The sequence below is a fragment of the Eumetopias jubatus genome, unplaced genomic scaffold, assembly GCF_037043125.1.
Source record: "Eumetopias jubatus isolate StellerSeaLion01/CBP00866 unplaced genomic scaffold, mEumJub1_p1.0 scaffold_15, whole genome shotgun sequence".
NCBI classification, from domain to species: domain Eukaryota; kingdom Metazoa; phylum Chordata; class Mammalia; order Carnivora; family Otariidae; genus Eumetopias; species Eumetopias jubatus.
In genome coordinates, this window is record NW_028274821.1 from 25,869,122 (window position 1) to 25,885,043 (window position 15,922).

The 15,922-nt window shown below is 42.8% G+C and overlaps 1 protein-coding gene across 5 annotated transcripts in view; it reads left to right on the forward strand.

The window, feature by feature from the left end:
* The window catches only part of NTRK2 (neurotrophic receptor tyrosine kinase 2), a 323,649-nt gene that overhangs the window by 185,721 nt on the left and 122,006 nt on the right, over window positions 1–15,922 (forward strand). For 3 of the 5 annotated variants that reach the window (XM_028122271.2, XM_028122272.2, XM_088019223.1), the window contains one exon: window positions 543–731. In XM_028122271.2, the coding sequence (XP_027978072.1) occupies window positions 543–731 (189 nt within the window). Of the gene's footprint in view, window positions 1–542; window positions 732–4,598; window positions 4,628–15,922 lie in introns of those variants that run through there. The other 2 variants (XM_028122273.1, XM_028122274.1) reach the window with 1 other exon arrangement.

Genomic DNA, 15,922 nt, shown 5'->3' on the forward strand with positions numbered 1-15,922 from the left:
ATGAAAACATATGTCCACGCAAAAACTTGTACACAGAGCTTCATAGCAGCGTTATTCACAATAGTCAAAATGTGGAAACACCCAAATGTCCCTCAATGGATGAATGGATCTACAGAATGTAGCATATCCATACCATAGAATATTATTTGGCAACACAAAGGAATAAAGTAATGACATGCTACAATGTGAATGAAGCTTAAAAATGTGCTAAGTGAAAGTGGCCTGTTCCAAAAGATCACATATTATATGATTGCATTTATATGAAATGTCCAGAATGAGTCCATAGAGGCAGAAAAGAAATCCATAGAGACCGAAAGTAAGTTCGCACATGCCTGGGGCTGGGAGTGGGGAGCCTGGGGAAGCTAACTGGAATGATCAAAATGTCCTAAAATCACATTATAGTGATAGCCGCACAACTTTCTGAATATACTGAAAACCACTGAGCTGTACACTTTAAATGGGTGAACTTTATGTGTGTGAATTATAGCTCAACAAGGGCGTTAAAAAATTACAGGAGAATATGTATTTTTTTCCAAATCCAGGCCCAGCTTCCGTTATCAGCAATGATGATGACTCTGCCAGCCCACTCCACCACATCTCCAATGGGAGTAACACCCCATCATCCTCAGAGGGTGGCCCCGACGCTGTCATTATTGGAATGACCAAGATCCCTGTCATTGAAAATCCCCAGTACTTTGGCATCACCAACAGTCAGCTCAAGCCAGACACATGTAAGTACAGCTGTTTATACTTACTGGCCCATGTGCTGCAGAGTGGTATCAATCATTGTGTTTATCAGAGTACCTGATGAGGATGACTGAGGGGAGGGGGGCAGGGAAATGTCTGAGGGTTCTTGGGGCTTTGGGCCTATGGAATGGATCCTTTAGTTTGCTGCTTATGGAATTCTCAGGGTGTGTGTCCTGCTGGGCTTGGAATTGTGGGCAGATATGGACTTCTCTTGGGATCCATTTTCCAAAACCATTTGTCACCATGAAGTTGGAATCGAGGCATGCTTATCTTGAAAAAGATAGAGACAGAAACCAGAAGTATCATTAGACTGCATATTCATCAGTTACAAAAGATAGACAATTGGTGGGTTTTAAATTTGATTTATTGAAAGTCATTAAAATATACAGTGCTGGTAGTCAGCAAGGTTCTGTGTTGCACACAGGTGGTATCAATTCGGGTAGATCTGTATCCTTTGTTCAGTCCTTGTTCCCAGTATGAGGTTTGTTATCATGCCACAATAGCAAAGAGATATCACAAGAGATGATGTGCATATTAAGTGCAATGACCTATACTACTCAGAACCAAATTAACCTATTAGCCTCTGTTGAGAAACTTGGGATTTCTCTCAGAGACTCTATTCCTATCTTCAAATATAAAAAATGGAGCATAGCCTTATGGAAAACAAAAAAATAAAACCACAGTGGACAAACAGCTTATGCCATTGGAACGACAGGCCTTTCTTCACACATGAATAAGGGGCCATGAGGGTTAGAACATCAGGTGGCCTAGATCTCAGGGGTTCATCTGACACTGATGAATGGGCATCTTCTCTCTGTTTGGCATGTTCTTACTTCATCTTAAGTACTGTTCTCCTGCCTTGCCTCAGAGATAAGGTGGGACAATTGCAAAGTCAGATTTTGGGGACTGACTTTCCACTAACAACTCTCACAGGATGGAGGGGATTAGCAATGCGTATCTTTTCGTATATAAGGAAACACCTGTAATTTTCTCTATTCATTCAAATTTACCCCAAGGTATGGTGAATTTTGAACTTGAATGTAATCATTAGGAAGAACAGGATTATGAGCTTGTAATGTGACTGGACCCCACCTTAGATTTCAGTTGAATATGCACTATGACAAAATAAATAGAATCCCATATATGAGGAATATTGAGCTCCTTGAAATAAAAAGCTATTGTTTGAAATCAAGGTATTATTAATCCTAATATTGTCCATTATGGTGTGAACAAGATGCATGGGGGCACTGCTTAAAATGTGCATTCTCTGTAGAGATAAGCATCCTCCAGAGGTCCTTGAAATACCCTACATGCCTAACAGCCAGATATTGAATAAGGCAAAGCAGGGTCCTATGATGGGAGAATCTGTCATCATTTTGATGGTGCTCTCTAGAAAGAGAGTCTTTTGACACCCCTGTCACCATCAGTACCAGGCTGTGTGATATACTTCAGCTAGCCCGAGGCTGTATTATAATTGAGGTTGAAAAAAATCAACCTATCCTCAAAAGTTTGTTCTCCTTTGTCAATGGGGAAATATAAAACTCACTAACCAAGTAGATAGCATCAGCCCAACACATCCAATAGGAGAAAATGAACCAATGAACAAGAAAGCAAACCAACAAATGAGAACCAAAAAGAAAGTGGACTATGTGGCCGCTGAGTCTGTAGTTCTATCTGGAAGTGCTTTTGGCCCTTAGACGTCTCACAGAAACTTTCTCAAGGTGGTTTCCTTAATCTAGAGTCTGTGGAGATTTTTTTCAAAGGTTTTTATTTACACATTTTGGTTATTTTGGAGGAGTTGTGTTTTTGTGGCTCGACCACTCTATGCCACCGCTCTTTAGAAGGCGTGAAGCAAGTTTAGGAGACTTGTAGCCTTCCCTCAGTTTCTGTCCTCTACCAGAGGGTTCTAGACCACTGATTCTCCATTTAGCTATCCCTTCCTTATAAAGTCTTGTGGGGCCCTTCTACCCAGTGGTCCTTACCCGGCTTGGTGTTCTCAGGCATTCACAGCATCTTACATCAGAGGAAGTTTTCTTTCTTCCAGGCATCAAGCCATATGTTCTTTCATAATTTTAAGAACACTTCACATCATGCACTGTCCATGAATCTTTTTCAAATAAATGGGAATGAAGAAGCAGTTTACTTCTTTCCTTCTCTTCATTCTTTCTTAAATGTCATTCTTTATCCCATAATTTTTTCCTTTATCTTTAATGTATCTGTTGCCTCTTATTAAGTCCTGAGTCTGACCACTCTCTTGTATGTGTTTCTGTAGTCTTGTTTAGGTTAGACTGTAAGCTCCTAGAGAGCAGGAACTGTATCTGTTGAACTATTCCTTCATAGCAAAGGACATGATGTACCTTTGCTCTTGGCCAGATGTTGACCAGATGTGGCTATGTATTACTGAAATATTAATTACCAACAGACTTATAACAAGTAAAGATGAACCATAGCCCTTTTCATTGGCTCTCCTATTAAACTTGCCTACACAGTAGTTTATTTGTTAGATGTATTTTTAACAATATATTAGCCAACTTAACCAGATTTAGATAACAAATTAGCAGAAAAAAGCTTTTGAGCAAAAAAACAACAACAACAAAAAAACCCTTTCTTTGAACATTCTAATTGCAGTCATCCAGAAATTAAAAAATTTAAAAATACATAGATCTGACATACAAAGATTTGTTGCTATAGACCCATGAAATTTTGGGAGTTTAGCATTCAATCAAGTGATTCCCATTGAATATTTTTACAAACTAACCTTCAAAGAATCTCTAAAGAAGGCGTCTTCCAAGAAGTTGGATATGTTGCATTTGAAAAGCAAATTTAAGAAGATCTCAGAAAAATTTTAGGACTTTTACCATATACTTAAAACAAAATACCCCATGGATAAGACACCACCAACCTTTGGACTCCATTAGAGGCATGGGCCACAAACCAGCATATTTACTTCTTTTTGCTTAATGTACATCCTATTCAAAGATGTTGGCTTTAGAATAGATATGTGATCTTACAAGGAATGGCCCCATCTCATTTCACTGAATTGTAAGAACCCAATATAGAAGGTAAATTTCAATTCATTAAATATTTATTGACTACCCACAACACTTTTACAATGCTAAAGAACCAGAGATTTGGTGAGGATGATAGCATGTTCTATACTGTCAGGGAATCTTGTTGGGAACACCAGTGGTTATAGATATAATCATATAATCACAGCATGCCCTGATAGAATAGCTCAGAGCAAGTGTCCTAACCCCTAATTACCTCAGGATCAGGCAGGTCATATGAGAAATAGGCTGGGTCAGAAAGATGATGTGGCATAGTGAAGGCTTTACTAGAACATTGGCCTGCTATTACCAGATCCTCTCATTTTTCCAGCAAGAACAGCGTTTATTATTTTTATATGAATTCCCTCAGATTTAAAACACTGTGTGTAATCAATACATTTTATCAGTATGAGTCAGAGTTCGTCCATAGTCCACCATCTGTTTGTGACCCCTGAGTTAGACCTTAAAGATCAATTAATACACCTTATTTTACAAACAACCCTCAGAAGTGGCTTGTCCAAAATGACACAGTCTCCGTGCTTGTATAGCTTTGCTTTAAAAACAAAACAACAAACAAACAAATGAACAGGATCAAACCAGATTGCTTTAAATGATGTGTAAGATCACTTAAGTGAAGGATGGTGATCAATTATACCCCCTGAAGTACTTTTTCACTCTCAGGAGTTATGTGAGTGGACTAATTTAAAGAGTCCAGAGATGGTTTACAGGATTTTAGAGCAATCTGAACAGGGCTGCATTGCTCCCGAGCACTTTCCAATAGCAAGTCTGTCTACTTTATTGCAGGGCCCAGAGGTTCCCCCAAGACCGCCTGATAATAATTTGGTATTTGGAGGCTCCTATGTCACTGCAGGAACTAAAGGAGGCTAAATCCATGCCTGATGGAGGAGAAGAGTTCTATGGTTATCTGCAAATTCTGGCCAGACAACATCTTGACGTCACTCCTTAGCTTCCATTACCTAGCCAAGCAAGAAGTTGCCTTCCAAAGAGAGAGCAGTGTGCTCTAATGACTAAGCCCTCAAAGTGCTAAGCCACTTTAACTATAGACCCATCTCCTCGATCAATCAGGATGGCAAGATGGAGCTGAGGAGCTCAGCAACATCAAGTCTGGAGTTGGTCTTTAATTCAACTAGTCTGTGTAGACGTGTCTGAAAACCACTTCATCTGACAGCATGGGGTGGTTTCCCAGTAGGATTTACAAACTTGGCTCAAGGGCAGCCATGTGCTATCCTCTCCTTGACTGCTGGGAAAAATTTTGACAGGGTACAATGGAAACACACCTTCTGAGTTGAGAAAAAGAGAAAGAAAGAACCACTAACCAGCAACCCCCCCCACCCCGAATCATCGATCTGGGGTTCTTTTGAAGGGTGGAAATGCGTTATAGCTTCCCCTGCAAGAAAAACAAATGGTATATACTTACTGTCATCTCCAAATGTGTGTCTTTCTTAGAGCAGCCTTGTAAATTAGCTAGGGTCCTAGGCCTGGGGCCAGAATTAAATTAGAACTGTCTCTTGAACTGTATGTGTTTGTCCTTGTAGTGCATGCCCTCTTTGAGTACCTAGGGCTGTAACTCCCTGTGGCAGATGCATATAAAGAACTCTGACTTGTCCCCTTTGATTCTGCTTCCAATGAAAAATGGATATTTATTGATTTCCTAAAGAGTGTGCCATACTTCCCCAGGTATTATAGCTCACGCGTGTGTGTGTGCGCGTGTGTATTCTATTGGTTTCATGCTTATTAGGCAATGATGTAGATAAGCACAGATTCCTAGACCAGCCAAAGCTAGGGAAGTAAGACATTATAAGGAGAGGGAGCGTGTTTAACTGTAGTTGAGAAGATCACACAGGACACTCCTCCCGCTCCCCTTAACTGCCATACACACACTATCATGGTGTTGCCAATAAGGGGAGGATTGGAGGCAATATTTTTCACAGAAATGCAGAGGTTTTGAATGTATTTGCAATGCTACTTTGAGTACACAACGAGCACAAATTCTGACTTATATCCAGGACCCCGGGAGCTCGTTAGATCAAAGGATGAGGGTCCTGAGAGTTACCCGGGCTTATCTTCAAGCCTCGCTACAGCCTGGGCCTGTGGTCCATTTCAATGGTCAGGGACAGGATTTAAAACCAGGTAGAAACAGTTGCTCTGGCACTCTTCTCTATCTTTTGCCTATTAATTTTGTCTTTAAAAAGTATATTTTCTTCTAAGCATTTAATCGGCCAAGTAATAGCTGCTTTGGGAACTGTTTATATCCCTTTGAAGGCTGTGACCTGCACTTTAAAAATAAGCTTAGCCCATTCTGCCCAGCATGAGTGTTAGGACGGAGGGAGAATGCAGTTATTTTAGGATCCTTAGAAACGGCTTCGTTTACAGCACACTGGGTTGACAACTCGTCCCTCGGGGGTCTTCATGGTTCGAATCTGTAGGTCCCAGTCTAATTCTGTTTCCCTCTTGGTGCCATAGTTCCCCATTGCTAGCTAGAACAGCTTGATATCATGTTCTCTTTTCAACTCCAGAGGAGATGGCAAGAAGCTATCAAATAATGCTTTAAAAAGCAACTTGAGTTCCCTAGAAGAAAGGAAATGAATACATGCTGCATAATTACATTTAAAATGTAAGCCATGTTACAAATTCCACTGAAATGAAGATTCGTTAGCAAACCTGTTCCAAGCACACTTAAAACTAAGTGAGATAAGAGACGTCATTTTATTAGCATTTGACCCCTGGGTGATATTATTTGTTCTCAAAAAAGAAACGCCAGCCGGTCATAGGATACCTGGACCTTCTAAAGAAAATACTCCAAGCCTACATTGAATGGCTAACAGGGAAAAATGACCATGGATTGAGGGGGAGACATGCTTAGTGATGTTCTCAGAACTGTTTTTACTCCCACACTCAGCCAGCTTGAGATGGAACTAGGCATGCCCCCCACCTCAGACATTTCCCTCCGATTTCTCCAAATCATCTGTGATATCCTGGAAGCCTGCCAGCAGATGCAGGATCCTAATGCATTTGTTCTGGACACTGACCCAGGCCCAGCCCCCTGGAGCGTGGGTACCAACAGGAAGAATTGAATCAAACTGCACCCCCAGTTTGGTTTCCATTTGGCCACCCTTGCACATGCCAGCAGATTGTGGACCAGGACCAGCTCAGCAAACACAAATGTAGGGGAGCCTCTTAACGTTGCTAAGAAGCCCCTGCTACCCAGATGCTGGGAACAATTGAGTGCTCCCTATGGTTAAGTAGAGACAGCTTGATGGGAGTTTTTCTGGGGTGTGAGGCTCAATCCTGTATGGCAGCTCTTCTAACAGAGTGCAGGTTTCCTCCTTGTGAAGTGCAGATTTTCTCCATCTTCACTCATTCTGCCAGTCTGAGAGGGTGACCCACCATGGCTGAGCTTTGTCTCAGATTACCCATAGGCCCACTCTCCATGTTCTCCTTACGTTCGCCAATGTTGTAGTTGCTTGTTTGTTTGAGTGTCCTTTTCCTTGGGTGTTGTCAACTTCTCTTGAAAAGCAGGTAAGATGAATTTGCTCCATACCACGGACAGGAAAGAACTGGAGGGAGACCTGCTTCTTCGTTCAACCTGATAGCCAAGCACAAAGGTCTTCTTGCTGCGAGGGCTCAGCCCCTAAGCAGGAGCCCCCCTAGGGATCCATGTTGGATCCCTGCCGCCCTCTCTCTGAGCCTGCTCCCTTTTGCCGAGAGAAGGCTGTGTCTTTTGGAATGCTTGAGCTCCTCAAAGAGAGGAAAATTAGAAGGTACTCCTTGTGCCTAAAGGAAAAAGGAATGTGGGTGTTAGAGTGACCACCAAGACTGAGAGGGTTCCTAGGACCAGGGCTGTCCCAGACAAAGCACAATGGATCGGTTACCCTAGGTGGTATAGGCCTGATGATTTCTGCTGGTAAGACAGAATTAAGTCTTAATTACCCCCAAGAGCCTTCAGGTGCCCTAAAATGAGGTACTTTAAAATAAAAAAGAAATAATAGAGGTTACAGTAGGACATTTGGAAAACATAAGAAATAAGGATGAAATAAGGATGAAATTAAAAATCATCCATAAGTCCAACAGTTAGAGACAGCAGCTGGTATCACTGGAATATATATATGGCTTTCCAGTCCTGTGAATATCCTTTTAATGTCCTGTGATAATGCAGTCTGTTTTTGCCTCTGCCTTTATTTGTACTGGGCTTTGTTTATCGTTCTGTTGTAACGGTTCACCCTCGGTAGATTGTGCTGGAAAGTCTGTAGGAAGCACGCTGGGTATACAGTTTCAGATTTCCTATTTACTTGGTGGTACCTGGGGGCTAAGATAGGCTGGGGGGCCGAACATGGCTGGCCACTTCAGGTCTGGTCTATAGGGACCCTAAACCCGGAGGTGTTCAGCTCTCACATGATGAGTGTTGTTGAGGAAATGAGGACCGTGTCATGAGCTGGGAAGACTCCAGAAGGAAGAGGCTCCTTGTTCTGCAAAGGCAGGCTGACAGCACTGGTTTAGGGTCCACACTTTCGATGACTCCAAATGTGGTTTATTGCTCAGCTGAAGCAGATGATCACATTTTGTCCCCTAGTTGCCAGCCCTGGCCGCCTAGCTCTTCTCAGGGACCCAAGTGCGCTGAATCTTAAGGGCCAGGCTGCTTATCTCTAGTATGTTTCTCGTTATTTAGGAACTGCCTTTCTTCCACCCAGGATCCCCCATGCTGTGCAAGGGCTTCTGATAAGTTGGCATGTCCCCTTAGTCATTCAGCCATACCTAAACTTGATGGAGTTAGCTGCCCAATGCTCTCCAGACTTTTAATCCTGAAAGGCTTCCTCTTTTGGTGCCTCAGGCATCAAGGCCTATCCTGGGTTTCTGGCAAGGGGACCTCTCTCAATAGTGTGAGATAAGGAGTATGTCAGTGTTGGTATTAACGTTGAGAGATTCTAAAAATGAGTTCAGAAGAGATATATTCCTGTAATTTGTAAGAGATTAGATTGGTGTGAGCTTGAACCGAAGCAGGGGTGGTAGGGAGAGGAGAATTCTAGGAAGAAAACAAAAATCTAATGCTAATGTCTAGTTTCTAAATTATTCTTATCAGTTACCTGGGTAGACATCAACATTCTCTATCCTGTTGTTATTACTTAGCACATTTATTTAACCATGCCGTTGTCTTCCTGGGTGTGTTAAAGCAGAAACCAAGATTATTATTAGGTAATGATGACATGTAGACTGAGTCCCATAGTCCTAATGTTCCAATAAAGTGGTTGATATAGAGGGGACAGGAAAAATCCTATGCTACCCTAATGATATCAAACGAGTTAGTCTCCTTGTTAGAGAATGCCTTTACTAGAGGAGATTACGTGATATGTCTGCTGGTCAAACAAGCAGAGACAGAATCATGGAGCAGCCACCTGAGTTGTCTTCCTGCAGGAAGGGTGGATGTCCACGTCCATTTCTACCCTCACACCTGGTATTCATTCCCACCCCTGCTCCTGACCACAGTTCACTTTCAGAGTAGCAGAAGTTGGCCTTCTGTCTGCTGCTAAAAGAACAGAGAGAAATTAACTTGTTGTCCTGGAGAGACAGGACTCAGATTCTTACTTTCTATTAGTTGAGCACTAACTGGTCTCATACTGTCTCTCTCCTGGTTTATTTACTCCTTCTGAACCATAAATATCCATCCCTCTGCCCCTCTCAAGCTGCCACTCTCCCTCTTCTTCTTGGTGTTCAGGAACCATGATGCTAATGATTACACTTCTTCCCAGTTCCAACTTCCATCAGCGCCATTTGCTGATACCCACAGAAGCAGATCCACATCTGTCTCCCTGCTGGAGCCTTATTGAGAGAGGGCCGTTTGTTTCTTTCTAAGGGTGTTTCTCTTCCTCCTGAGAGCTTTTGTTTTGCCTTTACATATAAGGTTTTAGTTTTCCTTGAGCCCTGTCTAGACTTTTATCAACATTGGTTTTGGAAGAGGAGAACACTCATTTCATTTGTAAGATATTGGCGATGGGTCGCTCTGCCTTAGATTCCTGAACTCTTGAGCTTGGGGAGGGAGAGGATGGCCAAGTAGCAAAGGGAGTAATATTGCCCCTCACTTCCTGAATCGTGCTTCTCTTCTGGGCTTCATGTACTCTCTGCCCTTTCCTACACATTGCATCCCAAGTTACAGTTGAAGTAGATCCTAGCCAGATTTGGGTCTAATAGCTGACACGTGGGTACGGTCCTTGGTGTTAACATCTCAATGCCATCTTTTGTTCTCTTGAAGAGATCTGTGTTACTGAAGGCAGAGCTTCTCTGTGTGGGCAGAGCTCTGGGAGAGGTTGATGGGTGGGGGGTGAATTTGTGGAGCCCACACCCTCTGCCCACTTTTGAAGGAAGGAACTTGGGTGAGATGGATGCTGGTTCCATGCCAGGTCTGGGTGTTGCACCCATCCCCTCTTGGAGGTCTCCCTGCTTCCCCACCATGGGCAGTGAGCCTCTGGCAGCCAGTCTCAGCCCTTCAGCCCTTTGATGCTGCACCACCGTCTGTGGGGATGGGTTCGGAGGGGTCTCTGTGGACTGATACACGTTGCTCCACTTTATTTCCCTCTCTCCTCGGATGCAAGAGAGCAGACCTAAAACATGACTTGCATTCTTTTAGTCTGCTCAGAGACTCCAGGGCTTGTCAATGGATGAGTGAGCAGTGGAGCTTGGAATTCTCTATTATGTAGCCCTGTACATGGAAGTGAGATCTGTTGTATTGGAATTTGTGATGTAGTTGATAATTCAGAGCCAAACACATTTACCAATAAAGACAAGTGTGAGATCCATGTTTCCATTGCCTGCTTTTGTCACCTACCAATAATTATTCTTACATGGACTTGAGAAGATAACTGAGTGTTGGGATTCTGAAAAGCACCATGAATGGCTACCTAGAAGTTGTCCCCACTGCTTCCCAGTGAGCTCCCAAGCAGACTCTGCTTTCATGCAGTTCCCTTTGCACCCAGGCAGAGCCAGGACTAGGGTAAGGCAGGTGAGAGCCTCACTTAGGGCACTGAATTTAAAGGGGTACCAACAATCACAGAAATCAAGATAAATAATAAATAATAATAAATAATAAATAAATAATAAATGCCAAAATAAAGGACAAAAAATCGGGGCACCTGGGTGGCTCGGTCCGGTAAACGTCCAACTCTTCAACTCAGCTCAGGTATTGATCTCAGGGTCATGAGTTCGAGCCCCGCATTGGGCTCCATGCTGGGCATGGAACCTACTTAAAGAGAAAAATAAAATAAAAATAAAGGACAGAAAAATAATGCGAAAAAGATCTGCAAGAAAATATCAAACTTTAAAGAAAGATGGATCAGAGAGGGCTGGGATTAAGTGAGTTGAGTGCTGCAAGTTCAGCGTCAGATCTGTCTTTCTTTAAAATTTTGCTATTTCATTATAGCTGTTTGCATTAATTTTTATTTTGAACAGTACTACATTAAAATACTATGCATTTCAATCACTGAATTTGGGGTGTTCCCTTAAATTTTGTGCACAAGGTGAGAATCTCTCTCCTCTCCATGCTAAGCCAGTCCCTGGGCACAGGCTCCTTTCTGGCCTGGATCTTGTGTGAACCTCACCATTGCAAAGCTCAGTTTTGTATACATGAATGGCTGGGCTGATAAGCGTCCAATCTTTTCTCCCTTCCTGTATTCCTGGCCTGATTGACCTTCCTCACCTCCACCCCATTTGACCCCGGAGAAATATTTCTCTGATGCCCTTTTGCGTCAGCTCAGCACCACCAGCATTAATATCTGCAGAGATGTACACTCTCACCTTCTCACTGTTTGTTTTTTTGTTTTGTGCGTGACTCTCCAGAGTGAGGAAATGAGCAAGGCTGCCAAAAAAAAAAAAAAAAGAGAGAGAGAGAGAAAGAGATTCTTTTAAAAAGGTAGAAAAGATAAGAGGGTCAGAGAACCTTCTTGGTAACTTTGAGAAATAATCTAGGGAAGAAAATTAGATAGAAATCTAATATACAATTGAAATTCTTTTTTAAAAAATGTATTAGATATTGTTTTATTTTTCCAGATTTGGAGTTTCAGCATTACATTTGCTGAATTAAAGATATAATATTTGAGATTTAAAATACTTCATTTTCACTTCAGGGAGGCCGATCGGGCCCTGAATATAAACTCTCCCGTGTGTTCTTTAATGTCATGAGCCCCTTTTGTAAAGTCTGCATTTTTATTATCATTAAACAAGCAGTATCTAATACCTTTTATGTGCCAGGTCCTATGAGTTGGCATTTGCACATTGAAAAAAATGTGAATCCTTGTCAATGCTGCCGGACAGATGTTATTACTCTGTTTTACAGGTGAGCAAACCAGGGCCCAGAGAGGTTAGGAGGAGAATTAACAAACCCGAATTACACCCCGAACACATGGGAGAGTTTATATTCAGGCCCCGATCGGCCTCCCTGAAGTCTGGGGCTCTTTCGTCTAGCCTAATGCTGCTGCTGACCTTTTCCAAAAATAATGTCTAGCAATTTTCTAACTCTAGAAGAGGAATTCTAGTGTTGGCATTGCACCTTTCATGTGGGTTTATCAAGGTAGGCTGAGTGTATTAACCTTCAAACATAAAGACCAGGGAATGCCATATGGCAGGTAGTGAACTTACTGTTGGTGTAAAAAAGAGTCAGTAGCCGCTGATCCCAGGCCCAGTTTCTGATGTAAGGGTCGACCCAGGGCCCCCTGGGTCACTCATGAGTTTTTCTCAATAGAGAAAAGATAATCATGAATAATTGGCCCTTATTCTTTAATTTAAATCACATAAAATCCCACCTTTTCCCCTTCCCCACACCGATTCTGAAACGTTTGCCTTTTTTTCTTTCATTTCAGAAACTCCTAGGAAAAGCATCCAGTACTATATACACCTCTGACTCTTTCTGGAATGCCTTCACTCTTCTGAGATTAGCACATATGTTTCCTAGGTGAACTTGATGTCTGTCTTTCAGAGGCTAGAGTTCAAAGAGTGCCAAGTGTTTTAGGAGCAAATGGAGGTGCACACATTTACTGAGTTTCTGTAGGCAGTGCTGTGAGGGTTGGGGCACCCACAGTTCCCGCCTGGTCACCTTGTTCTAGGGAGGCCGAGGGGACACAGAGGCTAATAATGCCTTCTCCCCAGCCATTCTACAGGCAACCAATTTCGATGCCAGCCCTGTGTGAGTATCTCATAGGACAGACAAATCACTTTTCCAGCTCACACTCTATTACTCATTCTTTTTTTTCCATGCAAACTGCCTAGTTAAAAGGGGTCAAAATTCTCAGAGATATTTAGCTTCTGGAGGGGGATCTCTTTGAAAACACGAGTCAGCACTCATAAGTGGCATTTCTTCCATGGGAAGAACACAATCAGGAGCTTCATAAGGTCAGGGGACATCAAGGAGCTGATATTTTTAAACACCTGCTTTGTTACAGGCGCACATGCTTACACATATTCATATATGTGACCAGTACCTCATATTTGTTTTTAGTAAGTAGAGTAACACGTGTTCCCCCAAAACATCAGAAGTCTTCACTGGGCTTGATGAGCGCAGATGAGTTAGAACGGTGATGTTAGCTAAAGTGCACACGTTCTTTTCTGACCCAGTGTTTACTCTCTTAATTATCTTGATAACTTAGAGAAGACCCAAGTATGAATTGTTCAACTGCAGTTTGAAGTCCATTGTGACAAATAATGATACGATCAAAATATGGTTTATTGGAGAACTCCAGGCCCCCTGAGTCCCCCCTTGCCTCTATCAGCACAAGATGCTGAGCTTGGGCAGCCCTTTGGTGTTTGTGGAGAGGTAGCCCGAGAGCGTCTTGGAGAGACTACCTGGAATGAGATTTCAGAAGAAAGGGGTTGAAATATTTCCAAAGAGAATTCGATGGATCTCTTGCTTCCCCTAGGATGGGGGTTGTGTGCACTTTTGCATGTGCCTAGGTACATTTGCCAATATGGAAAATTTGCCCAATGAAATGAAATAAAACAAATCTCTGACTAACAAGCCTATCTGGGACATTTAACAGTGAAACTCCAGGATGGCGCGGGGTAGAGAGGATGGGGAGAAAAGTTCAGATTAGGCTCACCGTATATAATCATATGTCTCTGGCGGATGATGAATGTGTGTAATCAGGAAGTCATGTCTTACTTGGGAATCCAGTGGCAGTAGGTCGCTGAATGATATTGGAAACTGCAGATGGAAATACTTACTGACAATTTTCTAGGTTTCTAATCATGGACTGTTCAATGGATAAACAAGTGCTTTGGCATCTCTGGCTTCTAGAACAGTGCCCAGGACATGGTAGGTGCATAATAAACCTGATGAAGAACTGAATGAACAGATGAAGGGATAATTATATCTACTGTATTTGTAATCTGACTGTAGCTTTGAGGGCAAAATACATCTCTGCTTCACTGAATGTCAGGCATGGCTAAGAAGCGAAACATTCCTCTGATTCTGTTAGGAGCAGAAGTTAGGTAGCCTTCCCATTTGAATGGCATGTTAGCTACCCCTGTGGCCATGTCCATTCACTGTTGGGTTGAAAGCTTTCTTCCTGTTCTTCTCTTCCACTTCCCAAGTGGTTTACATTTTGAGAATTCTCCTGTGTGGTTTTGTAAAATGGGTTTCAGGCATAATAATGCTTTATGTTTTGTATTATGAGATAATAATTTCTCAGAAGACCTCAAGTTCAAGTTCTTTATGGAGGAGAACTGGCCACAAGGGAGGCACGTAGAGGCTTCCAGAAGGAGACCAAAAAGAGAAGGGATATGAAGCCTGAAAGAAAAGAAATTCTGGAAAAATGAGAATAGACTGACCCTCAGGGGCTAAGGCAATGGCCACTGGGAAGATTTGAAGTTCAAGGACCAAGAAAGGGCTGCTTAGAAAGATGATTGGGGTGCCCTTTGTCTAAAAGAAACCCATGGGGTGCTTGGGTGGCTCAGTTAGTTAAGCATCCGACTCTTGATATTGGCTCAGTTCATGATCTCAGGGTCCTGAGATTGAGCCCCACATGGGGATCCACTCTCAGTTGGGGAGTCTACTTGGGATTCTTTCTTTCTCCCCTCTGCCCCACCCCCTTCTTGTGTGCACTTGCCTGCTCTCTCTCTCAAGTAAATAAATAAATCTTTTTTTTTTTAAGAAACTCAGAAGGTTCTAGGGAAGGGGAAGGGAGTTTTCAGGGTCAACCCTCTAGGTATGTCAGATGGCTTCTTCCTGGGACTAACATGTAAGTTTCGAGTGACTATCGTGTGATTAATACATGCCAGCCACTGTGCAATGTGCTCTACATACATTTATCTCATTTAATTTACACAGTTGTCTATGCAGGAGGTATTATTATTACTTTAATCTCACAGTGGAAAAAAATAAGGCACAGAAAAATTAAGCAACTTGCCCAAAGACATGCAGCTACCGGGCAGAAGAGCTAGGATTTGAACCGAGACAGCCCGAGTCCAGAGACTGTTTTCTTATGCACATGCCGACCTAGTGTCCGTCTCTCTGCCTCTGCCTAGCCAGACAGCCAGTCCTCTCATGCTTCCCCAACATGTACACATGGGCCCACAGAGGATTTGAGGCAGTTTACATTGGGGATTTAGCTAGTTTAACTAATGAGATGGTATATCTACAACTTTCTCATTTTGCCCATAGTTTACATCCTGAAATTCCCTCTTATTTTATCAAAAGTACTTTTTGCATTCTAAACAGCCTGTGATGACTCAGTAGAAAGTGATCTCAAGTGGGGAAGACCAGGGTCTCAAGGCTTCATCTTTGATGGAGAGCTACCTGATAATAGCCGAATGGCTTTGGGAGGTGATGGTAGAGCCTCCCGGTGGCCTTCTGTTTGAGCTTTGCCCAGCCTCTTCCTTCTCAAAGACCCAGCAAAGCTGCGGAACAACACTGTTAGAGGAGGTCTGTACCTATTTACCCTTGACCCTGCACCATCCAGCTAGCCAGCCAGCTGTTGGCAGTCATCAGCAAGCAGAAGCTTTTGGACTTGTCCTCACTCTGTGGTACCTTTTGTTCTGTGTGAGTGTGTGTGTGTGCGTGTGCGTGCGTGCGTGTGTGTGTGTGAGAGAGAGAGAGAGAGAGAGAGGGAGACGGGGCGGGGGGATAACTG